Raw genomic sequence first — 26338 nt, 5'->3', positions numbered from 1 at the left:
TATGGACTAGGGGCTCAGCGGGTAAAACCGGAGACCGCCCGCTGCCACCAGAAGACAGAGCATTGTTTGGGCGGGAACGCCTGAAAAATCAACACCGGCATCAGCGTGCATTTCCTTGTGAGGAGCGAAAGTCAGCTAAGTGAAAAAAACTATTGATTATAACCAGTTTGACTCAGCTACATCCAGTTAAACTGTGAACTGTCAGTGATAGACTTTGACCTGCTTTTCCCTTGTTTTTCCACCATATTTTCCCCTGATACTCCCTGTGTGGAGATTTACCCTGTTATATAAACTTCCCCTGTTTATTAACCCCGTATTGGCTACTCTGTGTTTCTGTGTCGCTGCATCTAAAGTACCTGTGTTACATACTAAGCAAAAAACAGCTGACAGGTTCCCTTTAAGAACCTACATTGTGTCCGTAATATATGAGAGAAGATTGTAAATATAACTCAGCAATTCCTGGTCTACCCAGAATTTGGCCTTCGCCATCAGACTATCAATTCTGGAGATAATTTATGTCCCGGGGGTGGTTTCCACATTTTTAGTAACTTTACGGAGCATTCTGATAGGTAGTGCTTTTTATTCTTGACTATGGCTCCATTCTCAATATCTTCGTGGATGATGTCCATATATTTTGTCAGAAATTGACTGGTAGAATCTCCCCACAGTGATCTATAACATTAGTCAACTATCTTTTCACTTTCTTTACATATTTGTCTTTAGGCCAAATCACTATATTCTCTCCACTATCGGATTGTTTATAGACTTTATCATCCCATTTCCTTAATTCGTCCAATGTAGTCTTCTCGTCTTTAGGCATATTCAAATGTCCACTATAGATCAAATAGATCTAGATTTAATATCTACTTTGTGACCTTGTTGATGAATACCTTCACCGCTGGTGTTACGCACCTGTCTCGGATCCGGGCTTTGCTTCCCTCACCCCAGTCCGCTAAACTCTGCTGTACTCTATGTCAGGCTTTGCAAATTGCCTGGCATGACCCCATGTGATCATCTGTGTCTTGGTATTAAGACTTAAGCGTTACGGAGTTCTGTCTGCCTACGGCTTCAAGGACCTCTGCTACCTGTCTGCGGCTTCCAGTACCTCTGCTACCGGACTCTTGTCTTCCTCTATCTTGCAGTACCTCTGCCGCCTATCTGCAGTCTCTAGGACATATCCTATCTGTCTGCAGCTTCCAATACCTCTGCTACCGAATTCCTCTCTGCCTGTGGCTTCCAGTACCTCTGCTACCTGTCTGCGTTCTCTAGGACGTCTCCTGTCTGTCTGCGTTTTCCAATATCTCGGCTACTCATCTCCCGTGTGCCTCACCTGTCTGCTGAACCGATGCCTGTGGCCAGGGGTGGATTAAGAGTAGCAAGGGCCCCGGGCAGTTTAGAAGGCGCGGGCCCCCCCCCACACCTGATTTATCACGTGACATGTCACATGATCCCCTGTGATAGATCATGTGATAGTTCACGGGAAATTAATTTGGCACAATATTAATTGTGCTGCCTCATCTGAGAGCAGCACAATATTGGGGCAGATACCCTGATTCCAGCGATGTGTCACTTTTTCAGCTGCTTGTTGTCATTTTGAGAAAATCACCGTTTTATCTGCTGCAGATCTAGCAGCTCTCTGAATGCTGCGCTCTGTATAGCCCCACCCACACCACTGATTGGCAGCTTTCTGCCCATGCTCAGTGTACACAGAAATCTACTGATCAGTGATGGGGGTGGGGTCCTACAGAACTTACTAGTCATCTAGTGATAATTACCTTCTGACAAATCAATGATTTTATCAAAACAACACTAAGCAGCCCAGTAAATGACACATTACTGGAATCAGTGCCTCTAACCCTACATTATGCTGCTCTCAGATTAGGTGGCAAAAACCTGATGACAGATTCCCTTTAAAGGAGCTGTAAACACAAAAAAAGTTTGTATTAAAAAAATACAAGCCATTTGTGAAATTAACTTTTTTTCATTGTTAATTCACATTAGACTGTATCTTCAACACTTTTGTCAGCAGGTCTTATTACAGACTCTGAATAGGGCAGCTCTCTCCCTCTCCCTCAGCAGAAAGTCACAGCATGGTTAAAAAACGGGATCTTTTATGATTTTCTCATAATAAATAAAAAAGGACATGCAAGTCCTCCAAACTATTTTCCGTTTCTCTATAGGGGAGGTCCTAAATCTTTCTTGTTCTTTAGTTGATCACATGTCAAAAAGGCAAAGCATTTACTATGAACTCGCTTAAAAAATATATACACTTCGAGAGTAATATCATCATCTGCATGTAAATATTCCTTGACTCTAAGGGCTCGCTCATACTGTCGTATAACACTGCCGAATGCTATGTGATGTTTTATCGGATAGGACTCGGCCCTATGTTATACTATGGGACAGTGCAGATCTGCTATTATTGGCATGAGAAAATAATCTCATTCGATATTCGGACCATGTGCACCCATACAAGTCTATGGGTGCACGTAAAACATTGGACTGCACTCGGATGTCATCCAAGTGCAGTCCGATGAACACTCACAGAGACTATGGAGAAATTAAGTTCTCCATCTTCTCCATATCTGTGCTGCGAGAGAATCGGATCACACTCAGTTGAAGCTCTGACAGAGTTTGAGCCGAGTGTCATTAGCATAATTGGCCCTATTCTCTTGCATGAGAGAATATATGGCTTAGTGAGTGGACCCTAAAACTGAATAGTAGTGACGGACAGGCACCTCACAAGCGGGATCCATGTAGCTCTCAGATGCCATGTAGGTAGGGCTTCATTCCATGGGGTAGGGCTTAATTTCAAGGTATAGAAAAAATGGACTTCAAATAAAAATTAAATGAACACAAAAAGCACTAATTGAATTATTTTTTTCGTATTTATGTTTGCAGCCCCTTTAAAAACCCTTTGAGGACCAAGGCACATATATGTCCCATAGTTTTAAACTGGAAAAAAATTTGATTGAATAAAATTTAAGGTCCTCGAAGGTTTAAGTAGGTCATAAATTCATATGAATACTTGCTCATACAATTGCACATGCCAAAAGATGAAGAAGAACAGAATCAAAAATATGACATTAAGTGGAGCACTTACAGGCATTCAAGGTGAAAGAGACCAGCAAAGGCATCGTCTCGAATGACAGTAAATGAGTTAGAATTCAGCAAGCTGAAAATGAAGACAGCAGGTTAGAAGCGAACCAGACTTTATGGTGCTCAGAATTAGTCAAGCAGAATTTATTGACTGCTCTTGCAAAGCACTGAGACTCCCGCTGTGTATAGATGGTGCCGTGCGGCCTCCCGCTGTGTATAGATGGCGCCGTATAGATGGCTATGTGCGGCCTCCTGCTGAGTATACGTGTATAGATGGCTACGTGCGGCCTGCTGCTGAGTATAGATGGTGCCGTGCGGCCTCCCGCTGTGTATAGATGGCTATGTGCGGCCTCCTGCTGAGTATACGTGTATAGATGGCACCGTGCGGCCTCCCGCTGAGTATAGATGGTGCCGTGCGGCCTCCCGCTGTGTATAGATGGTTATGTGCGGCCTCCTGCTGAGTATACGTGTATAGATGGCACCGTGCGGCCTCCCGCTGTGTATAGATGGTGCCGTGCGGCCTCCCGCTGTGTATAGATGGCTATGTGCGGCCTCCTGCTGAGTATACGTGTATAGATGGCTACGTGCGGCCTGCTGCTGAGTATAGATGCCGCACGGCACTCCCCCCAGAGACAGCAGGAGGCCGCACAGCGCCATCTATACTCAGCGGGAGGCCGCACGTAGCCATCTATACACAGCGGAGGGCCGCACGTAGCCATCTATACACCAGGAGGCCGCACGGCGCCAACTATACACAGCAGGAGGCCACATGCAGTCATGCACACACACAAACATATACAGACACGCATAAACACATAAATACATACAAACAGACATCACACAATGACATCTGCCCACACACACACAAATCTGTGTGTGTGTGTGTATTTTTTTTAAAGTTAAAAACAAGTAAAATGCATGTGGCATCAATATCAAGACTCAAGATATAAGGACCTATTCACATTGAATTTTGCAATGCATTCATCTCCTCTTTCCAGGCTTCTATCTAAATCCCTGAAAAATGGCATTCAGATGGGCCTTGACATAGCCATTGATTTGAACAAAGGCAAACCGAGGCTAAAGTCTGAATCTTCAGGCTCCATTTGCTCTGCTTTCAGATGTCTAATTTCAGACAGCACAATCCTGAATTTCAGGGATTCAGTTGTAAGCCTTGTGTAAAGACCTGAATGCAGCGCTGGATGTAGTGTGAATAGGTCCTTACATCCTACACCACCTCAGGGTATTGTTGTTATGGAGTATTGCCCCTGGGTGGCCGCAGTTATGACCACCACCAGGGCTCGCGGTCACCCACCCTAGCTTTGGTATTCTGGGGAGCTGGTATAATGAATATCTGAGAAGAGCCCTAGAGAAGCAATAACATTGGACAACCAAGAGGTGGTGGCCTCAAGTCAGGTGTAGTGTTCAACAGGGCAAGACTTTCTAACCTGCCCACACACACATCTGCCCACACAGACACACTCACCATCCCCCGGCTCCATTCCTCCTGCCTGCTCTCTCTCCTCTCCGGTGGTAAGTAGCAGTACAGGCCGGGCGTGCACTGTGTGACGTCACAGCTAGGAGACACAGCCGCGCACAGGGCCGTGTCTCCTAGCAGTGACGCGGCCGGGCCAGCACAGGGAAGTTAACTGCTGCAGTGCTGGCCCGGCCGATGAAGAAGTAGCGGCGGCCGCTGCTGGGGGAGCTGTCCAGGGCCCCCCCTCCTGCCATTGCTACCGCTATGTGCCGCGGCGGCCCGCACATATAATGAGGGCAATCCGGCATTAGACACCCCGCCCGGAGCCGCGGGCCCCCCCGCCCTCATTATAATCCGCCTATGCCTGTGGCCCATGTGCTCACTTGGACTTTGGGCTTGGATAATCGAATTTAGCAGATGAGCCTAACAGCTGGGCACAAATTTATTGATAGCATGTCAATTGATTTGTGGTTTAGAATAGAATTTTTCAAAGATGTACCTCTTGTCTTATAGTGCTCAGCTTGACCTCCTTGATCAAAATTATCTGAACATATAGTCTGATGAAACTTTGACATCATGTGACTGCCCACGTGCATATGCGTTACTTATGTAGGAAAGAGATGGTATCAGGATGTACTATGGGAAGAAGGCAGGCTGGCAGAGACAGTATTTAGCTCTCTCAAGACTATTTTTTTCCTCGGAAACTTTGTATCCTTGCATAGTTATGGATTTTAAGTTGACACTTGCCACATGCCTGAACACTGTTTGTTGCAAACAAAGTACACTTCTTCACGGTAAAGGCATTCCTCGATATCAGTAGTCTCTTTAAGTAGAATAAATGTGTCACACTACAAAAAGTGATCACGTATGATTTGGGGAACATGACAAAGAGTTCAAGGTGTTGACAGGGCCTTCAAATTCCCCAGATCTCAATCCAATTGGTTATTGGAAATCCAGGCTGTATTTTAATACAAAATCTACATCAGAAAACACTAATCTGATGGCTTTTCAGTGCAGAATCTATCGGAAAAAGTAGCATGCTACTTAATCTTGCAGATTTTCTTTTTTTTCCACAAGGAATAAGGATTGCCTTTGTATTTTATCCCCACAATGGGAACATAAGTCTTTAAAAGTATGTAACATAAGTGGAGACACTTTAGTCATGCTTTTTTTTTTATAGACTTCATGCTTACTTTTCTTTGTTGTGTATCCGCACAACTGTTTCTGCTGCACTTCCAACAGCTAATGCTAATGTAAGGCAACTGTATATGAAATCTATACAATGAGTGAGAATGCATATTTTAGGATTAACGGTCTTTTCTGTATGTTGAAAGCTCTGTCCTTCATCTGTGTTATATGGAGCGCTTTTGGGGGAGGTTGAGTAGTTTATGTTAAGACCTACACACAGTTTCTCCCATACTGCATTGACCTGTCTTGCGAACAATATCATTCCAGTGACTAGGGTTAAATTTACCATGAGATGAGTCAGGAAAAGCAGAAAAAGTTGGTTGGACGGGAATCAGAGTAGAGGATAAAAAAAGCAAGAAGAAGAAATAGGACGGAGAGACAAGCTGAGTCTGTGAATTTTAAAACATCACACAAAAGACACGAATTGTCTCCATGTCTGAGTGAGGAATAAAAAAGTGCAGGGGGTGGAGGAAAGGAGAGAGGGGTAGGAGACTTTAGGAAAAAAAGAAAGAGGGAGGAAGATAGAGTGCAGCAGCTAGGAAGTGAACAGAGGAGGGGAAGGAAGCGAGGGTAGGTAAGGAAGGAGGAGAGTTTGTGAAGGAGGGAGGGGGGAGATGCTATCCCAGTGATTTAAAAACTCAATTGTTTGGGATTTCTAAGCCGGTTCATGGAAAGTAGGCAGAGTCAGCACAGACTTTTTTTCTCCTCTCCCTGCAGCGTGGGGGGCACATTCTATGAAAGGCAGGAGGTAAGGGGGGTGAGACTTCTCACTTAAGGGGCCGTCTGAAGGCCGGATTTGTCCTTAGTGACTTTGAAGTGGGTTTATCAAGGATCACCAGACAATTTCCCTACACAGCATTTGGACATAAGCTACCTGTTACCTGGATGTATGGAGTAGGCATCACTAGGTAACTTTTCAATCAGAAGTATTTCAATATAGGCAAATTTGGCCTTGTGAACCACAAAGTGGGATTCCCTGAGTGGAAGAATCATGCATTTGTCAGTGCCCTGCTGTTCCTGTTGGCATGTTCTGCTTTGCCTCTGTGCCCTGCTGGACAAAGGTTGTTGCACGTGGACATCCGGCACTCAGTACCGATATTCACCGGTTCTACAAGTCAAAACCAGAGAATCCCTCACAAGTCCTAAAAGGTAACCAAAAACGTTGCTGTAGTCATTGGAATTGTGGCATAGTACTGTAGTGTCTTAAAGATAACGTGAAATCACATTTAGGCTGGCGTCATCCGAGAAAATCGGTCCGATTATGTTAATCAAAGTTTGATCATAGTGCCATCGAATTTATGGCTGCAAATTGTGCATGTTTTGATTTTTCCTTATTAAGACTCGGTCCGAGGAAAATATTAGACATGTGAACGACCCCATAGAGTCCAAGTGCAATCCAATCTTTTGTTGGATCACACTTGGACCAAAAATACGATCATCTGCACGAGCCCCTAAAATGGAGAAATATTGTACTTTTCAAGGATCCCACTCACTGATCAAAACAAAAAGTCATATTACCTGAAGTTTTGACAGGTAATATCTCAGGTGTCTGACAGATACTTCACCTATTCCCTAAGGAGCCAATATCCCATTTCTGCTTTTTAGATGACATGAATTTAAAAAAAAATAAGAAAATTCAGTGTCACAAGAGCTTGCACTCTAAGAGAAGCCTGTACATAGACATAGATTCTGTGTCATCTCATTGATGGAATGGTTTTAATTTCTTTTTTTTTTTTTTCCATCTTGCTATGAAAAAAAATGTGTTTCTGCTTGCCCGCCCCTCTGGCTGCCTCAGAGTTTAACAGATGCAGTTATTTTTAAAGGTTATTTTAGGATTAAGGAATTGCTATATGTACAGACAATAAAGGGCCCCTGGTAGCTGACAAGCTCTGACGTTGTAACCCTTTCAAGGCCAAAGTGATCACACTAAGCTTTGCAAGTAACAGAAGAGTTGGCTAATGTGGCGCTAGTTAGTTCAGCTGCAGAGAGAGCCCCTTGTGTCTGTTAGGTGCCAGCTGAGATGATTTCTAAGGGTCATTCAGGGTTGGCCAGTCAGCAACTTTTTATAGAATTGCCCATTATGCTATTTACAATCCAGTTTAATAGGGTGTAATTTGTGAAATGACCCGGTACGTCTTACAGCAGGAATTCACCCTTGCACTTCAGTTTTACGTGAATGTTAATGCCTGTGGGATGCAATGTTTTGTCCATTGTTGCTTGAGACAGATTTCTGGTAGAGTGATCGTGACCTAGGGATGCTGGAAAGCGAACACTAACAATTTATATGGGAAAAATCAACAGCGGAAAAGCAGAGATAAACAAATTGTCAACAGCACAGGCCCCTTAGCGAGCATTGTTCTGCGATCCCGGCATTCTTACTTCATTTTTATCTATGCACTTTGCCATCGCAGATACAGAACAAAGTAATAAGCTCATACCCTTATGATGGCATATAATATCTACATCTTTACTCATAATTAGTGTTGAGCGATACCTTCCGATATCGGGAAATATCGGATCGGATTGGATCGGACAGATACCGAAAAAGTATCGGATATCGCCGATTCCGATACCGGAAACCAATGCAAGTCAATGGGACATAAATATCGGAATTAAAATAAACCCTTTCTTTCCTTGTAGGTTATTTCTACATGAAGGAAAACAACTAAGAATAATGTAGAATGTATTGGGGGAGGTGGGGGAGACAATAAAGGCATAGAGGTTTAGCCCAGTCAAATGGAATAGCAGGAATTAATATTTTTTTATTATGTTCTGAGTTACGGAAATATTAACTATGTTAAGTATTTTTATATTTTGTCAGATATTTATGTTTCACTACTTCCATGCTCTTCACCTTCTTTTTTACTTCTCCCACACTTTCTCCTTCATCATCCTCAGCATCTTTTTCATCCACTTCTTCTTCACCTTCTTCTTCTTCACCTTCTTCGTATTATTCTTTTTTTTACATTCTTCATATTCTACTTCTTCATCTTCTTCATATTCTTCTTCTTCATCATATTCTTATTTGTGACAGGCATTCCTGTAGTTGTTATCTATAAAAGGTTGGACATTACACCTTTCGTTCTGCCCGTCACAAAAGATTTACAACAGGATTTGTCCGCGTTCAGTTTGGCCTGCAGCAGCAGGTCTTTTCCAGGGGCACCACGAGGAGGAACGGACTCACCCCCATACACTGCTTAGTCATCTTCTGCTTATAATCTAGATATTATCTTTTGCTCTGATTTTTAGTCTTATGCTTAATGTTCTTCCGCTTTTTGTTCTGCAGCTTCTTGTATTTCTGCTTCTTGGTTTTCTGTCTCTTGTTTTTCTCTATCTTGGTGCTTGTCTTCTCTTCTTTGTCTTCTTGGTCAACTTCTTCAGGGTCATCTTCTTGGTCTTCTTCGGGGTGGTCTTCAGGGTCGTCGTCTTCGGGGGTCCTCGTCTTCGGGGTCCTCGTCTTCTTCGGGTTGGTCTTCTGGGTCCTCGTCTTCGGGGTCCTCGTCTTCTTCGGGGTGGTCTTCAGGGTCCTCGTCTTCTTCGGGGTGGTCTTCAGGGTCCTCGTCTTCTTCGGGGTGGTCTTCAGGGTCCTCGTCTTCAGGGTCATTGTCTTCGGGGTCCTCGTCTTCTTAGGGTTGGTCTTCAGGGTCCTCGTCTTCAGGGTCCTCGTCAGGGAAATCCAGAGTGATTACCAAGAACCATTTCAAAAAGCTTGAACTTGGAAATGTAGCAGAAGGTACAAGAAAGCTGAGGAACTACCGAGGACCAGCTGACGGTACTGGAACCCGGATGGATAGCAGAAGGTACAAGAGCCAATGGAACTACCGAGGACCAGCTGATGTTACTGGAACTCGGTTACTAAGCAGGAGGTACCTGTGCCAGAAAGCACTACCAAGGACCAGCAGACGTTGGTGGAACTTGGATACCGAGAAGGAGGCACCTAATCCAAAGGCACTGCCGAGAACCAGCTGACGGTACTGGAACCCGGATGGGTAGCAGAAGGTACAAGAGCCAATGGAACTACCGAGGACCAGCTGATGTTACTGGAACCCGGATGGGTAGCAGAAGGTACAAGAGCCAATGGAACTACCGAGGACCAGCTGATGTTACTGGAACTCGGTTACTAAGCAGGAGGTACCTGTGCCAGAAAGCACTACCAAGGACCAGCAGACGTTGGTGGAACTTGGATACCGAGAAGGAGGCACCTAATCCAAAGGCACTGCCGAGAACCAGCTGACGGTACTGGAACCCGGATGGGTAGCAGAAGGTACCCATGTAAAAAAAAAGTTCAAGGCCGCGAGCCGGCCGCAGTTACCAAAACCCACAGTCCTACAGAGGGTGCTTGTCCTATTGGCACTATGGAACCAGCCTTCATTGCCAGATCCCGCAGCCCACATAGGAGTCACCTAAACTGCAGGCACCATAGAGTCGGCTAACCCGACCGCAACACGACAGGACAACGCATTGGAGGCAAAGTGACGTTGACACTACCCGGAAACAGCTGGCGTGCTGGAACCAGGCTGGGCAGGAGGGAGTACCCGTGCCAAAGACACTGCCGAGAACCAGCTGACGGTACTGGAACCCGGATGGGTAGCAGAAGGTACAAGAGCCAATGGAACTACCGAGGACCAGCTGATGTTACTGGAACTCGGTTACTAAGCAGGAGGTACCTGTGCCAGAAAGCACTACCAAGGACCAGCAGACGTTGGTGGAACTTGGATACCGAGAAGGAGGCACCTAATCCAAAGGCACTGCCGAGAACCAGCTGACGGTACTGGAACCCGGATGGGTAGCAGAAGATACAAGAGCAAATGGAACTACCGAGGACCAGCTGACGGTACTGGAACCCGGATGGGTAGCAGAAGATACAAGAGCAAATGGAACTACCGAGGACCAGCTGACGGTACTGGAACCCGGATGGGTAGCAGAAGGTACAAGAGCCAATGGAACTACCGAGGACCAGCTGATGTTACTGGAACTCGGTTACTAAGCAGGAGGTACCTGTGCCAGAAAGCACTACCAAGGACCAGCAGACGTTGGTGGAACTTGGATACCGAGAAGGAGGCACCTAATCCAAAGGCACTGCCGAGAACCAGCTGACGGTACTGGAACCCGGATGGGTAGCAGAAGATACAAGAGCAAATGGAACTACCGAGGACCAGCTGACGGTACTGGAACCCGGATGGGTAGCAGAAGATACAAGAGCAAATGGAACTACCGAGGACCAGCTGACGGTACTGGAACCCGGATGGGTAGCAGAAGGTACAAGAGCCAATGGAACTACCGAGGACCAGCTGATGTTACTGGAACTCGGTTACTAAGCAGGAGGTACCTGTGCCAGAAAGCACTACCAAGGACCAGCAGACGTTGGTGGAACTTGGATACCGAGAAGGAGGCACCTAATCCAAAGGCACTGCCGAGAACCAGCTGACGGTACTGGAACCCGGATGGGTAGCAGAAGGTACCCATGTAAAAAAAAAGTTCAAGGCCGCGAGCCGGCCGCAGTTACCAAAACCCACAGTCCTACAGAGGGTGCTTGTCCTATTGGCACTATGGAACCAGCCTTCATTGCCAGATCCCGCAGCCCACATAGGAGTCACCTAAACTGCAGGCACCATAGAGTCGGCTAACCCGACCGCAACACGACAGGACAACGCATTGGAGGCAAAGTGACGTTGACACTACCCGGAAACAGCTGGCGTGCTGGAACCAGGCTGGGCAGGAGGGAGTACCCGTGCCAAAGACACTGCCGAGAACCAGCTGACGGTACTGGAACCCGGATGGGTAGCAGAAGGTACAAGAGCCAATGGAACTGCCGAGAACCAGCTGGCGGTGCTGGAGCCCAGGGTAAATACTAAAAACAGAAGAGCCAGAGGTGTATTTGGAGGAGGTTTTAAATCCGTACTACAGTGGATGTGGACAAAGCAGGAGAATTTGCCGGACACACAGCTGGGGATCAGCTGACGTTACTGAATCCCAATAACACTGGAGCAAGCGTTGACTGTGCAGACGGCACTTCTGAGCAGCAACTAGCGGTATTGGAGCCCAGGGTAAATACTAAAAACGGAGGAGCCAGAGGTGTAATTGGAGCAAGTTTTAAATAAGTAGCACAGTGAATATGGACAGAGCAGGAGAAATTGCCGTGAACACAGCAGGGGAACAGCTGACGTTACCGAACCCCAATAACACGGCAGCAAGTGTTGACTGTGCAGACGGCACTTCCGTGCGCCAACTGGCGGTGTTGGAGCTCAGGGATAATACTGAAAACAGAGGAGCCAGAGGTGTAATTGGAGCAACTTTAAAATCTGTAGTAGTGAGAATGTGGACAGAGCAGGAGAAATTGCCGTCCGCACAGCAGGGGAACAGCTGACGTTACTGAACCCCAATAACATGGTAGCAAGTGTTGACTGTGCAGACAGCACTTCCGAGCGCCAACTGGCGGTGCTGGAGCCCAGGGATAAGAATGAAAACAGAGGAGCCAGAGGAGTAATTGGAGCAACTTTAAAATGTGTAGTACAGTGGATGTGGACAAAGCAGGAGAAATTGCCGTCCGCACAGCAGGAGAACAGCTGACGTTACTGAACCCCAATAACACGGCAGCAAGTGTTGACTGTGCAGACGGCACTTCCGAGCGCCAACTGGCGGTGCTGGAGCCCAGGGATAAGAATGAAAACAGAGGAGCCAGAGGTGTAATTCGAGCAACTTTAAAATGTGTAGTACAGTGGATTTGGACAAAGCAGGAGAAATTGCCGTCCGCACAGCAGGAGAACAGCTGACGTTACTGAACCCCAATAACACGGCAGCAAGTGTTGACTGTGCAGACGGCACTTCCGTGCGCCAACTGGCGGTGTTGGAGCTCAGGGATAATACTGAAAACAGAGGAGCCAGAGGTGTAATTGGAGCAACTTTAAAATCTGTAGTAGTGAGAATGTGGACAGAGCAGGAGAAATTGCCGTCCGCACAGCAGGGGAACAGCTGACGTTACTGAACCCCAATAACATGGTAGCAAGTGTTGACTGTGCAGACAGCACTTCCGAGCGCCAACTGGCGGTGCTGGAGCCCAGGGATAAGAATGAAAACAGAGGAGCCAGAGGAGTAATTGGAGCAACTTTAAAATGTGTAGTACAGTGGATGTGGACAAATCAGGAGAAATTGCCGTCCGCACAGCAGGAGAACAGCTGACGTTACTGAACCCCAATAACACGGCAGCAAGTGTTGACTGTGCAGACGGCACTTCCGAGCGCCAACTGGCGGTGCTGGAGCCCAGGGATAAGAATGAAAACAGAGGAGCCAGAGGTGTAATTGGAGCAACTTTAAAATCTGTAGTAGTGAGAATGTGGACAGAGCAGGAGAAATTGCCGTCCGCACAGCAGGGGAACAGCTGACGTTACTGAACCCCAATAACATGGTAGCAAGTGTTGACTGTGCAGACAGCACTTCCGAGCGCCAACTGGCGGTGCTGGAGCCCAGGGATAAGAATGAAAACAGAGGAGCCAGAGGTGTAATTGAAGCAACTTTAAAATCTGTAGTAGTGAGAATGTGGACAGAGCAGGAGAAATTGCCGTCCGCACAGCAGGGGAACAGCTGACGTTACTGAACCCCAATAACACGGCAGCAAGTGTTGACTGTGCAGACGGCACTTCCGAGCGCCAACTGGCGGTGCTGGAGCCCAGGGATAAGAATGAAAACAGAGGAGCCAGAGGTGTAATTCGAGCAACTTTAAAATGTGTAGTACAGTGGATTTGGACAAAGCAGGAGAAATTGCCGTCCGCACAGCAGGAGAACAGCTGACGTTACTGAACCCCAATAACACGGCAGCAAGTGTTGACTGTGCAGACGGCACTTCCGTGCGCCAACTGGCGGTGTTGGAGCTCAGGGATAATACTGAAAACAGAGGAGCCAGAGGTGTAATTGGAGCAACTTTAAAATCTGTAGTAGTGAGAATGTGGACAGAGCAGGAGAAATTGCCGTCCGCACAGCAGGGGAACAGCTGACGTTACTGAACCCCAATAACATGGTAGCAAGTGTTGACTGTGCAGACAGCACTTCCGAGCGCCAACTGGCGGTGCTGGAGCCCAGGGATAAGAATGAAAACAGAGGAGCCAGAGGAGTAATTGGAGCAACTTTAAAATGTGTAGTACAGTGGATGTGGACAAATCAGGAGAAATTGCCGTCCGCACAGCAGGAGAACAGCTGACGTTACTGAACCCCAATAACACGGCAGCAAGTGTTGACTGTGCAGACGGCACTTCCGAGCGCCAACTGGCGGTGTTGGAGCTCAGGGATTACAGTTCAGGTGGTAGAAACATGAACAGAACAGGAGACCTGGATACTGTTGCCAACCAATTATTTATTCTGGAAGAGGACTGGCAAATTCATGAGAGATCCAGGCCTTGTTCATTTTGAGAAAAGTAAGCCGGTCAACGTTATCGGAGGATAGTCGCATGCGACGGTCTGTTAGTACACCACCTGCGGCACTAAAGACGCGTTCCGATAATACACTAGCAGCAGGGCAAGCTAGCACCTCCAGTGCATACTGACTAAGCTCTGGCCATGTATCCAGCTTACAGACCCAAAACTTGAAGGGAGAAGAGCCGTCTGGGAGTACACTAAGAGGGCAAGACATGTAGTCTGTCACCATCTGACGGAAACGTTGCCTCCTGCTGACTGGAGCTGTCTGTGATGGTGTAGACATTTGTGGCGGCGGGGACACAAAACTTTGCCACATTTCGGCCATACTGGTCTTGCCTTGTGCTGAGGCGCTGCTTCTGCTCCCTCTTTGTGCAGAGCTTCCTCCACTGCCTCGACGCACTGAGCTGCTTTGTAAAGCACTAGCAGCACTGCTCTCGGTTGGAATGGAGAACATGATGGAATGCACCAGTGCGTCTTGGTACTCCCGCATTTTACGCTCCCGGTTCAATGGTGTTATGAGGCTTTGTAAGTTGTCCCGGTAGCGAGGATCTAGGAGGGTGGACACCCAATAATCAGCCGTGTTGAGAATGTGGGCGATGCGGCGGTCGTTTCTGAGGCACTGCAGCATGAAATCAACCATGTGCTGCAGACTGCCAACTGGCCAAGAAACGCTGTCCCCTGCTTGAGGCGTGATCTCTGCCTGCTCTGCATCACCCCACCCTCGCTCTAGATACTGACTACTAGAGCATTGTGTACCTCCCTCCTCTGGACAGATGTCTTCCTCATCCATTGACTCCTCCTCATCCTCCTCACAAAGTGTCCCCTGCCTAGGCCTTTGTGAGGAACCACATTGCGCAGACTGTAGAGAAGCAGATGGCATTTGTGACTCCTCATCCTCCACCTCTTCCAAAACCTCGTCCCTTAGTGCTTGCAGTGTTTTTTCAAGCAGGCAGATAAGGGGGATAGTCATGCTGACTAGTGCATCATCTGCACTCGCCATCCGCGTGGAATAATCGAAGGCACGCAAAACGTGGCAAATGTCCTTCATAGAGGCCCACTCAGTGGTGGTGAAGTGTGAACGGCGCGCACTGCGACTTGTTTGCGCCTGCTGCAGCTGGTACTCCATTACTGCTGCCTGCTGCTCACACAACCTCTCCAACATATGTAACGTTGAATTCCACCTGGTGGGTAGGTCACATATGATGCGATGTTCCGGAAGACATAATCGGCGCTGCAGAGCTGCAATGCGTGATCTTGCATTGCTGGAACGCCGCAAGTGAGCGCACTCTATGCGGACCTTGTGAAGCAGTGCATCAAGATCCGGATAGTCCCTCAAAAAACTCTGCACGACCAAGTTGAGCACATGTGCCAGACATGGGATGTGAGTGAGGTTGCCTAGGCCCAGAGCTGCCACCAGATTTCGGCCATTGTCACACACTACCATGCCTGGCTGGAGATTCGCTGGCACAAACCACACGTCACTCTGCTGCTTGATGGCATTCCAGAGCTCCTGCGCTGTGTGGCTTCGATTCCCCAAAGAAATTAATTTTAATACGGCCTGTTGACGTTTGGCCACGGCTGTGCTCATATCGGTCATCATAACAGGTAACCGTTCACGGGTCGATGTGGAGGTAGACCGTGACGGCTCCTGCAGCGCTGATTCAGAGGAACTGGAGTATGAGGAGGAGTCAATGTGTACAGACTGGATTCCTGCAATCCTTGGAGTTGGCAGAACACGTACAGCGCCACTCTCAAGATCTGTACCCGGCTCCACAACATTTACCCAATGGGCAGTGAGGGAAAGGTATCGTCCCTGTCCATGCTTACTGGTCCACGCATCAGTGGTCAGGTGGACCTTGCTACTGACGGCGTTTTGTAGCGCATGTTTAATTTTTCCCTCCACATGATGTTGCAGGGCAGGGACGGCTTGCCTGCTGAAATAAAAGCGGCTGGGCACGTTGTATTGTGGGACTGCCAATGCCATAAAGTTACGGAATGTGTCAGTCTCCACCAGCCTGAATGATAGCATTTCAAGGGCCAGTAGTTTAGCAATGCCAGCATTCAGAGCCTGTGCTCGGGGGTGGTTTGCCGAGTATGGGCGCCTTTTCTCCCATGCCTGTGCTACGATGGCTGTAGACTGGCCTGGGAGTGTGAGGATGACTGGGAAAGTGGTGCTGTGGGTGGAATTACACTGTGTCTCTGTACAACAGTGCCAGAGATTCTTCCATGGCGATCCTGTGAGGAAGCCGAACCAGCTGTGTGTGAGCTGGAGGAAGAGGCTACAACACGAGCTGAAGAGGTGGTAGGTGGCGCTGTAGGTTGGCCTAGGTCTTCAGTGTGTTTGTGTAACTCCACCACGTGCTTGGTCCGCACATGTTTCCACATATTTGTGGTATTGAGGTTGCTGACACTTTTCCCTCTTTTCACCTTCTGATTACACAGCTTGCATTTGACAAAGCAAATGTCATCTGCAACTGTGTCAAAAAAGGACCAGGCACTGCAAGTCTTGGGAGCGCCCGCTTTGGATTTTGGAAGAGCCATGCTCCTAATGGGTGCCGAAGTGGAGGCTACAGGCAACCAAGTCTGCCCCCTCCCTCTCCCTCCTTTTTGGGCCGTTCGGGGAATCTCTTCCTCAGAGCTGCTCCCACCACCTTCCTGTCCCTCACGCCATGATGGGTCAAGGACCTCATCATCTACACCACCCTCTTCAAACAACTGCTTCTCCTGGGTAGTCTCGACAGCACAGTACGCACCAGAAAGTGGCACCTGAGTCTCATCATCAGATGCGTACTGAGGTGTGCTGCTGACCATAGGCACTGGCCCACCCGCCTCTTCAGATTCAGAGAGACAAAACGGTTGCGCATCACTGCATACTACCTCTTCTTCAAATTCTCGAATTCTGCTTGGCTGGCCCCCTCTTTCCAAGCCAAGAGATTCAGAGAACAGAAGTAGAGATGGCTCCTGTCCAGGGCTCTCTGACTGCCTGGGCAATTTGGCAGGTGGTGAAGAGACAGATGGGTGCTCTTCAGTGCTCAGGACCTGAGAGGATCTGGAACTAATTGAAGTCGATGCGTTAGCTGCCATCCATCCGACAACGGCTTCAATTTGGTCCTCGCGCAGCAGTGGGGTACGGCTAGCTCCTACAAAGCTGCGCATAAAGGACTGTTCCCTGGTAAAACTGGGGGATGCTGAGTCACTGGTGCCCGCAGCAGGCACAGAATCCCCACGTCCTCTCCCTGCAGGCACAGAATCCTCACGTCCTCTCCCTGCAGAAACTCCACGCCCACGCCCACGACCACGACCACATGCCTTACTCCCTGCCTTCTTCATCTTGGTAGACTGATAAAGATAGGCAGAAAAGTACTAAGGGCTTAGTGTGCTTATTCCTGAACAGCTGCTAACAGGTATAAGAAACACTAATTTTATAAAGTGTGGACTAGACTTTAATATGAGCTAATGTGGCCTACACAACTGTAAAGTGGAGTGTTTGGTGAACTTTATTTAGGTTTTTTTTGTCACAAAAAGACACTGGATGTGCCTAAAGATGTAATAACGATAGTATCACAAACTTTTTGTAGCTATTACAATGTAGGAAGGTAACCTACAATGCAATAGATGAGGCTGCAAAAAATAGGCTAATACTAATCTGGCTGGGGCTGCAGGGCCCAATGCTGCAGAAAGGCTCCTCTATCTACTCCTATATAGTGTGTTTGGAATCAATTTAGCTGAATATGGATGGAACCACCACACTAATAGGAGATATCAGGAAAAATTATGAATTGGCAATAAAGGACAATGTATGAGGCAGTGACACACACTGAGTGCACTACAACCAGACGGGGTTGAAGCACACACTACAGGGTGAGCTGCACTCACACACCAGACCTTGCAGACAGCGGTGAACAGTACAGATGCAGAGCACTGTGCACTAGTGCTGCAAGACGGAAAAAAAATTCTCTATCTACTCCTATATAGTGTGTTTGGAACCAATTTAGCTGAATACAGATGGAACCACCACACTAATAGGAGATATCAGGAAAAATTATGAATTGGCAATAAAGGACAATGTATGAGGCAGTGACACACACTGAGTGCACTACAACCAGACGGGGTTGAAGCACACACTACAGGGTGAGCTGCACTCACACACCAGACCTTGCAGACAGCGGTGAACAGTACAGATGCAGAGCACTGTGCACTAGTGCTGCAAGACGGAAAAAAATTTCTCTATCTACTCCTATATAGTGTGTTTGGAACCAATTTAGCTGAATACAGATGGAACTGACGCGCCCCTGGGCCTGTGTCGCGCTGCGTTGCGCACGCGGGAGCTTACCCGGAGCCGGATCTGTTTAGGGTTGTAGTCTCGTGGCGGTGACCCGGTCCGTGCCCAGGGAGTCAAACTGGACGGCAGTCTGTTAGCGGTAGAAAATGGTTGATGACTACGCCACCCGTTGAATGCAGCCAGGGGGCTGCTGCTGCAGGGCAGACCGCTGAGGCCGGTGGAAGGATGGTGCAGCGTGATAGTATAACCCCCAACGGGAGGGGTATGGCCTCAGGGCAGCCGACGTGGATGATGGGGGTAGCAGGAACCACTCAGAGACGGTATGGTAGCGTTCAGGGTCTTTACTGGTAACAACGATAGACCCTCCCGGAGTACTTGCTAGCGAACGGGGCCTGGTCAGTCCTTGAGCAGATGGGATCTCCCCTGGCCAGGCGTAGTTGTAGGCCTCCCAAGCTGACTGTACTCTTCTGGCTACCTTGCTAGAAGCTGATGTAAGTAGCCCACGTCCCTGAGTGTACCGTGTGGTGCTCACCCGTATGGCCGGTGACTCGGGGCCTTCTAATGGCTTCCGCTCCACGATGGCGGTGCTGGTCCCACGCGTGTGACCGGGCCTTCGGGCTTCTGGGCCAGGGGACCTGAAATCCCCTGCCTGACGGATTCTGCTGCTGGGTAGAAGTTAGTCCCCACAGCCTCGGACTCCGGGTCCGGTAAAAAATCTTCTTAGTCAGGGCGAGCTCTTTAGCTGCCAGCCCCTGACTCCTTGTGACTCTGCTGCTTCCTATGCTGCTCTTGTCTCTACTCTTCCTGGACTCACTAACCCTGCCTCAGCCCCGGGTTTATACAGGGGAAGTTCTTCCCCTCCCAAGGCTGGGCAGGAGGTGTGGCATGCACAGGATCCCTGACCAAAGGACCTCCCACCTGCTCTCAGACGTAATATCTCTATCACTGTGACAACCAGACCCCTGGGGTGTCACACTCCCCCCTAGTGAAATTTAGTACTCCGGGACTAAACACTTTTTAGAAAAATATAACAAGGTATATCAAAGAACAATAAAATACAATAAGGAAACACAATAAGATGGTCACGGATGTCCGCAACCGGGTGCAGTCTTTGAAGCAAAGCAAAGGTGTCCATTTCACCAACACAGGGAGACGTAACCAGGTAGGGGTCTGTCCTACCCCGAGTCCTTAACAGTCTCTAGTCCATCCTGGGTTACGCTCCAACTATATACAAAGGATTCCCGGTAAATCCACCAAGGTTTCCTAAAAATAACTAGAAACACAAAATTATACACAAGCAACAATAAACAGGTAAACATTGTAAAACAACTTAAACATTTAGATCCTCCAACGTGCGGGTAACTGGCCTCTAGTGGCCCTAGTGGACCTACGGAGCTGACTGTCTGGCCCTGAACTACAGGGTGTAGGAGCTGTCAAGGGTAAACTGGGCAGCTGTCTACCGGCTCTTTGTCTCACTAGGGGTACGGCAGGCTCACTATAAGCAGAGGGTGGATTCTCCTGTTCCGCTTGGGTGGAGTCTTCTGCCTCCTGGACCGGCTGCTCTTCCAGCTCTACCCGTTGCTCCGTAGGTTCTTGGGATGATGGTTGGAGGAAGGTGAGTACGGGTACCACAACTGCACCATTGACTTGAGTCCAAGACCGAGGGAAGTCCCCGAGCACGGTACTAACCATATCTTCCCTTTCTTCCACGGGTCGATGGTCTTCCTGTTCCTCCTCAGGGTTCCTCAGTTGTTCGGGGCACTTCTTCAGGTGGTCCCGGGATACAATGGCTGTGGTTTCCCCTCCGTCTTTACTGATGGTACAGACCTTCGGGTTCTCGTGGCTTGAGGGCAGTACGGTGTACGGGTCCTTCTCCCACTGGTCGTCCAACTTGTGGAGCCGTCTCTTCCTCTTCAAGACCTGCTCTCCGGGTACCAGGGGAACAGCGGGAGCATACTGGTTGTAAGTCTTCTCTTGTCTTTCCCTAGCCTGACAGAGACTTCGCTCCACGCTCTCCTGTACTTTCCGGTACTGCTGCTGCCTCTCTGTGTCCCAGTCTGTTTCTGGTGAAGTGTCCTCGGGCGTCAGGACTCCCATTTCCAGGTCAACAGGTAACTTACCAGGTCTTGCCCTCATTAGGTAAGCCGGGGTACAGTTGGTGGAACCTACCGGGATGTGGTTGTATAGGTCCACCAGATCGGGCAACTTCTCAGGCCACAGACTGCGTTCTTCCAGGGGCAACGTTTTTAGAAGATCCATTACCACCTGGTTCATTTTCTCACAAAGTCCATTAGTTTGCGGATGGTAGGGTGTCGTCCTTATCTTCCGGCAGCCATACAGATTGCAGAATTCCTGGAAGACCTCCGCTTCAAAGGCAGGTCCCTGGTCCGTCAGCACTTGGTCCGGGTACCCGTGTGGACGGCAAAAGTGCTGCTGGAAGGCTCTAGCTGCTGTTCGAGCCGTTAAGTCCTTGACGGGGACGACAACCAGAAACCGGGAGTAATGATCCACGATGGTTAACGCGTAGACGTAGCCACTTCTGCTGGGGGTCAGTTTTACATGATCCAAGGCTACCAGTTCCAACGGTTGCCGGGTGACGATGGACTGCAGGGGAGTCTTCTGGCTGGCCCGGTCCTTCCTTCTCAGATTGCACGGGCCACAGTCTCTGCACCACTTCTCGATGGTTCCCCTCATGCCTACCCAGTGGAACCGCTCGCGCAGCAGGAACTCCAGCTTTTTCCACCCGAAGTGTCCAGCTCCGTCGTGGTATGCCTCCATCACCATGGCTGCGTCTCTTCGTGGCACCACTACTTGCCAGAGTAGTTCATGCGTCCTGGAGTTAACCATTCTGCGGCACAACTTCCCCTTGTAAAGGAACAGTCGACTCTTCTCTGCCCATATTTGTTTGGCTTCCTCTGGAGCGTCTGATTCCAGGCTAGCCTCCGGGCGAGTCAGCATCTCCTTCACCAGTCGGACGGCAGGGTCGCTGTCTTGCGTTTCCGCCCAGTTGTAGTGAGGTAAGGGGTTCAACGTAGCAGCCTGCTTACTCCTTACCCGGTGGGAATACTGGATAGTCCCATGACGGTGGAACGCAGGGAGTTCAACTTCTTCCAGTCCCTCCGGATCTTCTCCTCCGTCCGGCAGGTTGGGCATCCTGGACAGGGCGTCCGCGTTGGTATTGGAGCGCCCTGCCCGGTATTTAATTGTGAACTCGTAGTTGGACAGACGGGCCATCCACCTCTGCTCCAGGGCACCGAGTCTTGCCGTGTCCAGGTGTGTCAGCGGGTTGTTATCCGTGTATACGGTGAACCGGGAAGAAGCGAGGTAATGCTTAAAGCGCTCGGTGACTGCCCATACCACGGCCAGGAACTCTAGCTTAAATGAGCTATAATTCTCGGGATTCCTTTCGGTGGGTCGCAGTTTTCGGCTGGCATAGGCGATTACTCGCTCTTTCCCCTGCTGAATCTGGGACAGTACGGCTCCTAGCCCGACGTTACTGGCGTCGGTGTAGAGGATGAAGGGCTGGCTATAGTCCGGATACGCCAAGATTTCATCCCCTGTGAGGGCCATTTTCAGCTGGCGGAAGGACTCTTCCTCTAGCTCTTCCCATTTGAAGGGCGGCTTCTGGTTCTTGGCCTTCCGGGACTGGCCTATCAGGAGGTCCTGCATAGGCGCCGCCTTTTTGGTGAAACCGGGAATAAACCTTCGGTAGTAGCCTACCAACCCTAGGAACTGCCGCACTTCTTTTACGCTGGAAGGGCTTGGCCATCCTTTGATTGCGGTGATCTTATCGGGGTCGGGAGCCACTCCGTCAGCGCTCACCACGTGTCCCAGGTATTGCACCTTTGGTTTCAGGAGGTGACACTTGGAGGGTTTCACCTTTAGGCCGTAACTCGCCAGAGCTTCGAACACCTCCGCCAGGTGTTTCAGGTGGTCCTCATAAGTTTTGGAGTATACGATGACATCGTCCAGGTACAACAGGACCGTCTCGAAGTTTCTGTGGCCCAGACAGCACTCCATTAATCGTTGGAAGGTTCCTGGGGCGTTGCAGAGTCCGAACGGCATGCAGGTGAACTCGCTAAGTCCCATCGGGGTGGTGAATGCGGTCTTCTCCCGGTCCGCCTCTGCTACAGGAACCTGCCAGTACCCGCTAGTGAGATCCAAGGTAGAGAAGAAGTTAGCAGATCTTAAAGCAGCCAATGACTCCTCTATCCTTGGTAAGGGGTACGCATCCTTGTGTGTGATACGGTTGATTTTCCGGTAATCTACACACATCCTCATGGTGTTGTCTTTCTTTTTGACTAAAACTAGTGGGGCTGCCCAGGGGCTACAGCTATCCCGGATTACCCCAGCCTCCTTCATGTCTCTAAGCATCCCCTTGGCGTGTTGGTAATGTGCAGGGGGTACGGGTCGATACCTCTCTTTTATGGGAGGATGATCTCCCGTGGGGATGCGGTGTTCTACCCCCTTGACTCGCCCGAAGTCTAACGGGTGTTTACTAAACACTCTCTCATACTCTTGAACCACCCGATAGACTCCTTGTTTCTGGTGTGAGGGAGTGGAGTCAGTACCCAGATGTAGTTGCTGACACCAGTCCTCCATGTCTTTCTTAGAGCCGTTACCTTCCTCCGGGTGAGATGGAGGCAAGGGTTCCACAGATTGTATAGAATTTTGATTAGTGGTATATAATTTGGCTAGCGTGGCATACCGGGGCAGGTACACTTCCCTCTCCCCGATATTTATTATGCGAACGGGCACCCTCCCATGGCGTACATTGACCACCCCCCGTGCTGTCAAAATGGTGGGCCTACTGTCTGAGTAAACTGGTTCTACCATTGCCTGGTAATCTCTACCTCTCAGACCAATAGCTGCCCGGCACCAAATCATCATTTCACTTTTTGGGGGCATGGCAATAGGAAAAGGGTCACACATTCTTACGCTACCAATCTCACCGCCGGAGAGTTCCACTTGTTGCCGTTGCATCAGTGCCCGGATCTCTTTCTGGAGCACCCGCTGCTCGCCGGAGCTGGCATTCTTGGCAACCTGCTGTAAAAGGAAAATCACCTCTGCAAGACAATTTTCAATTACATTAGTTCCTAGAGTTATTTTTGGGTGACTCTCATGTTTGTCAATATCTACAATGATCAGTCCCTGTGCGGCCAGTTCGACTCTACCAATTTTGATGGTCACCTCTTTAAATCCGATCTGTGGCACGGGCTGACCATTGCTGGCGATGATACTCAAGTCGTCGTCAGGGTAGCGGGTAATATCCGAGTCATTCCAGTACTGCTTGAAGAGCACGTACGGGATGGTGGTGACCTGTGACCCGGTGTCCAGTAGGGCACTCATGGGAATGCCATCCAGTACCACAGGCAAGACTGGACGTCCTCCCACATATCTGTCGCGCCAGTTCGATGGGCCTGGTGATCTTTTTCCTGGGGGTTGGCCCTCTACCCCAGGTTGTGCCCGTTTAAAGAACAGTACCTTTCCATATGTCCGGGTTGATTGCAGCGGCGGCAGATGGGTCGTCCGTCCTCGCTGTATCGGTCACTGGGTCTTCCTCTGGCCGGTGGGGTCCTCCTTGGTCGACGCCACGGGATGTCCTCCGGTCCGGATGCCAGCTGGATCTTCCCTGGAGTGGAAACCTGTAAAGACTGCACAGTTCGGGTTAGCGCAGCAACGCTTTTAGCTAGCTCTTGGACCTGATGGTGTAGGTCTGGAGCCGGGTCATTGTCCAAAGCCTGCGCATCAGCTCCCACAGGCCCTGCTGACAAGGGCGCCGCCTCCTGGTAGTAAGTGGTAGTGGGGCGTCTGTGGGTCACAACGCCACCTGGTGCCGGTTCTCGGAGCACCCGGATGGCTCTGTCCTTGAACTGTGCAAATTCTAGATGAGGGTCCTGTAAGGCCATTGCCCGCAACTGGGTGCGGTGGGCATTGCAATATAAACCCTCTATAAATTGTTCGGTCAACAGCCTGTCCTCGTTTCCCACTCCATTAGGGTCGGTCTGCTTAATGGCCCTCAGGGCCTCTTGTAGGTTGAGTGCATAGTCCCTTATACTCTCATGCGCTCGCTGCTTGCACCCGTAGAATCTAAGTTTAATCTCGGCTGAGGTGCGGGTATCAAAAGTGTCCTTCAGCCGGGTTAGTATCCCTGCGACAGTCTTCCTCCCAGGTGGCCAGGACTTTACCTCCCTTTGGGCTGCCCCAGTTAGTTGGGCCACCAGGATGCTCACTTTTTGCTCTTCTGTGAGGGGGTACACCTGGAAGAGGCTATCCAGCTTTTCTCTAAAGTCATGCAGGGTATGTGACTCCCCTGAGTACTGGGGTAGCCAAGCTGCTCCCGGGATATAGGGCATGGTGAAGGGCATAACTGCAACAGCGGTAGCGCTGGCGGGGGTTGAGGCAGTGGAGCTCTCCTCCGTATCCGACATCTTCCTCCCCCCTAGTGGACCGTGGCCTACCTTGCGATGATCCTGTTCCGTAGGCCGCGGCTCCGCAGTGGATCGTCAGGGTTGAGGACCTTCCGTCGCGCTCCTGTGACGTCGGCGTCTGCTGGGCTCCTTCCAGGACCTTACGCAACGTCCGGACGTGAGGCGGGGCTTCAGTTCTCGCGCGCTTTCGGAGTCCACGCCCCTCTTCTTCCCGCGCGGCGTCCTCAAGATGGCGTCCAATGGCGGGAAAACTCCACGGATGGCGGGAAGAAGGCTGAAGATGGCGCCGGATGGCGGGAAACTTCACCGATGGCGGGAAGAAGGCTGAAGATGGCGCCGGATGGCGGGAATCTTCACCGATGGCGGGAATCTTCACCACTGGTAAGTTTGAACAGTCTTTGCTTTTCAGGCACGCAGTACCCGGTGGTTGCGGGCACGTGATCCTGCCGACTACGCCAAAGTTGACGCGCCCCTGGGCCTGTGTCGCGCTGCGTTGCGCACGCGGGAGCTTACCCGGAGCCGGATCTGTTTAGGGTTGTAGTCTCGTGGCGGTGACCCGGTCCGTGCCCAGGGAGTCAAACTGGACGGCAGTCTGTTAGCGGTAGAAAATGGTTGATGACTACGCCACCCGTTGAATGCAGCCAGGGGGCTGCTGCTGCAGGGCAGACCGCTGAGGCCGGTGGAAGGATGGTGCAGCGTGATAGTATAACCCCCAACGGGAGGGGTATGGCCTCAGGGCAGCCGACGTGGATGATGGGGGTAGCAGGAACCACTCAGAGACGGTATGGTAGCGTTCAGGGTCTTTACTGGTAACAACGATAGACCCTCCCGGAGTACTTGCTAGCGAACGGGGCCTGGTCAGTCCTTGAGCAGATGGGATCTCCCCTGGCCAGGCGTAGTTGTAGGCCTCCCAAGCTGACTGTACTCTTCTGGCTACCTTGCTAGAAGCTGATGTAAGTAGCCCACGTCCCTGAGTGTACCGTGTGGTGCTCACCCGTATGGCCGGTGACTCGGGGCCTTCTAATGGCTTCCGCTCCACGATGGCGGTGCTGGTCCCACGCGTGTGACCGGGCCTTCGGGCTTCTGGGCCAGGGGACCTGAAATCCCCTGCCTGACGGATTCTGCTGCTGGGTAGAAGTTAGTCCCCACAGCCTCGGACTCCGGGTCCGGTAAAAAATCTTCTTAGTCAGGGCGAGCTCTTTAGCTGCCAGCCCCTGACTCCTTGTGACTCTGCTGCTTCCTATGCTGCTCTTGTCTCTACTCTTCCTGGACTCACTAACCCTGCCTCAGCCCCGGGTTTATACAGGGGAAGTTCTTCCCCTCTCAAGGCTGGGCAGGAGGTGTGGCATGCACAGGATCCCTGACCAAAGGACCTCCCACCTGCTCTCAGACGTAATATCTCTATCACTGTGACAACCAGACCCCTGGGGTGTCACAGAACCACCACACTAATAG

General features: G+C 49.9%; 1 protein-coding gene across 4 annotated transcripts in view; it reads left to right on the top strand.

Moving 5' to 3' along the window:
- Positions 1-6257: 6257 nt before the first annotated feature.
- Positions 6258-26338, top strand: part of EMID1 (EMI domain containing 1) — a 143334-nt gene continuing 123253 nt past the window's right edge. Inside the window, exon 1 of one of the 4 annotated variants that reach the window (XM_073671864.1) lies at positions 6258-6910. In XM_073671864.1, the coding sequence (XP_073527965.1) occupies positions 6753-6910 (158 nt within the window). In that variant the 5' untranslated portion in view covers positions 6258-6752. The remainder of the gene's footprint in view (positions 6911-26338) is intronic. The other 3 variants (XM_073671873.1, XM_073671888.1, XM_073671880.1) reach the window with 3 other exon arrangements.

This window comes from Phyllobates terribilis, unplaced genomic scaffold (genome assembly GCF_046119375.1).
Source record: "Phyllobates terribilis strain yellow unplaced genomic scaffold, ASM4611937v1 Scaffold_1__5_contigs__length_1240528914, whole genome shotgun sequence".
Lineage (NCBI taxonomy): Eukaryota > Metazoa > Chordata > Amphibia > Anura > Dendrobatidae > Phyllobates > Phyllobates terribilis.
This window is presented reverse-complemented; position numbering and strand designations above follow the sequence as displayed.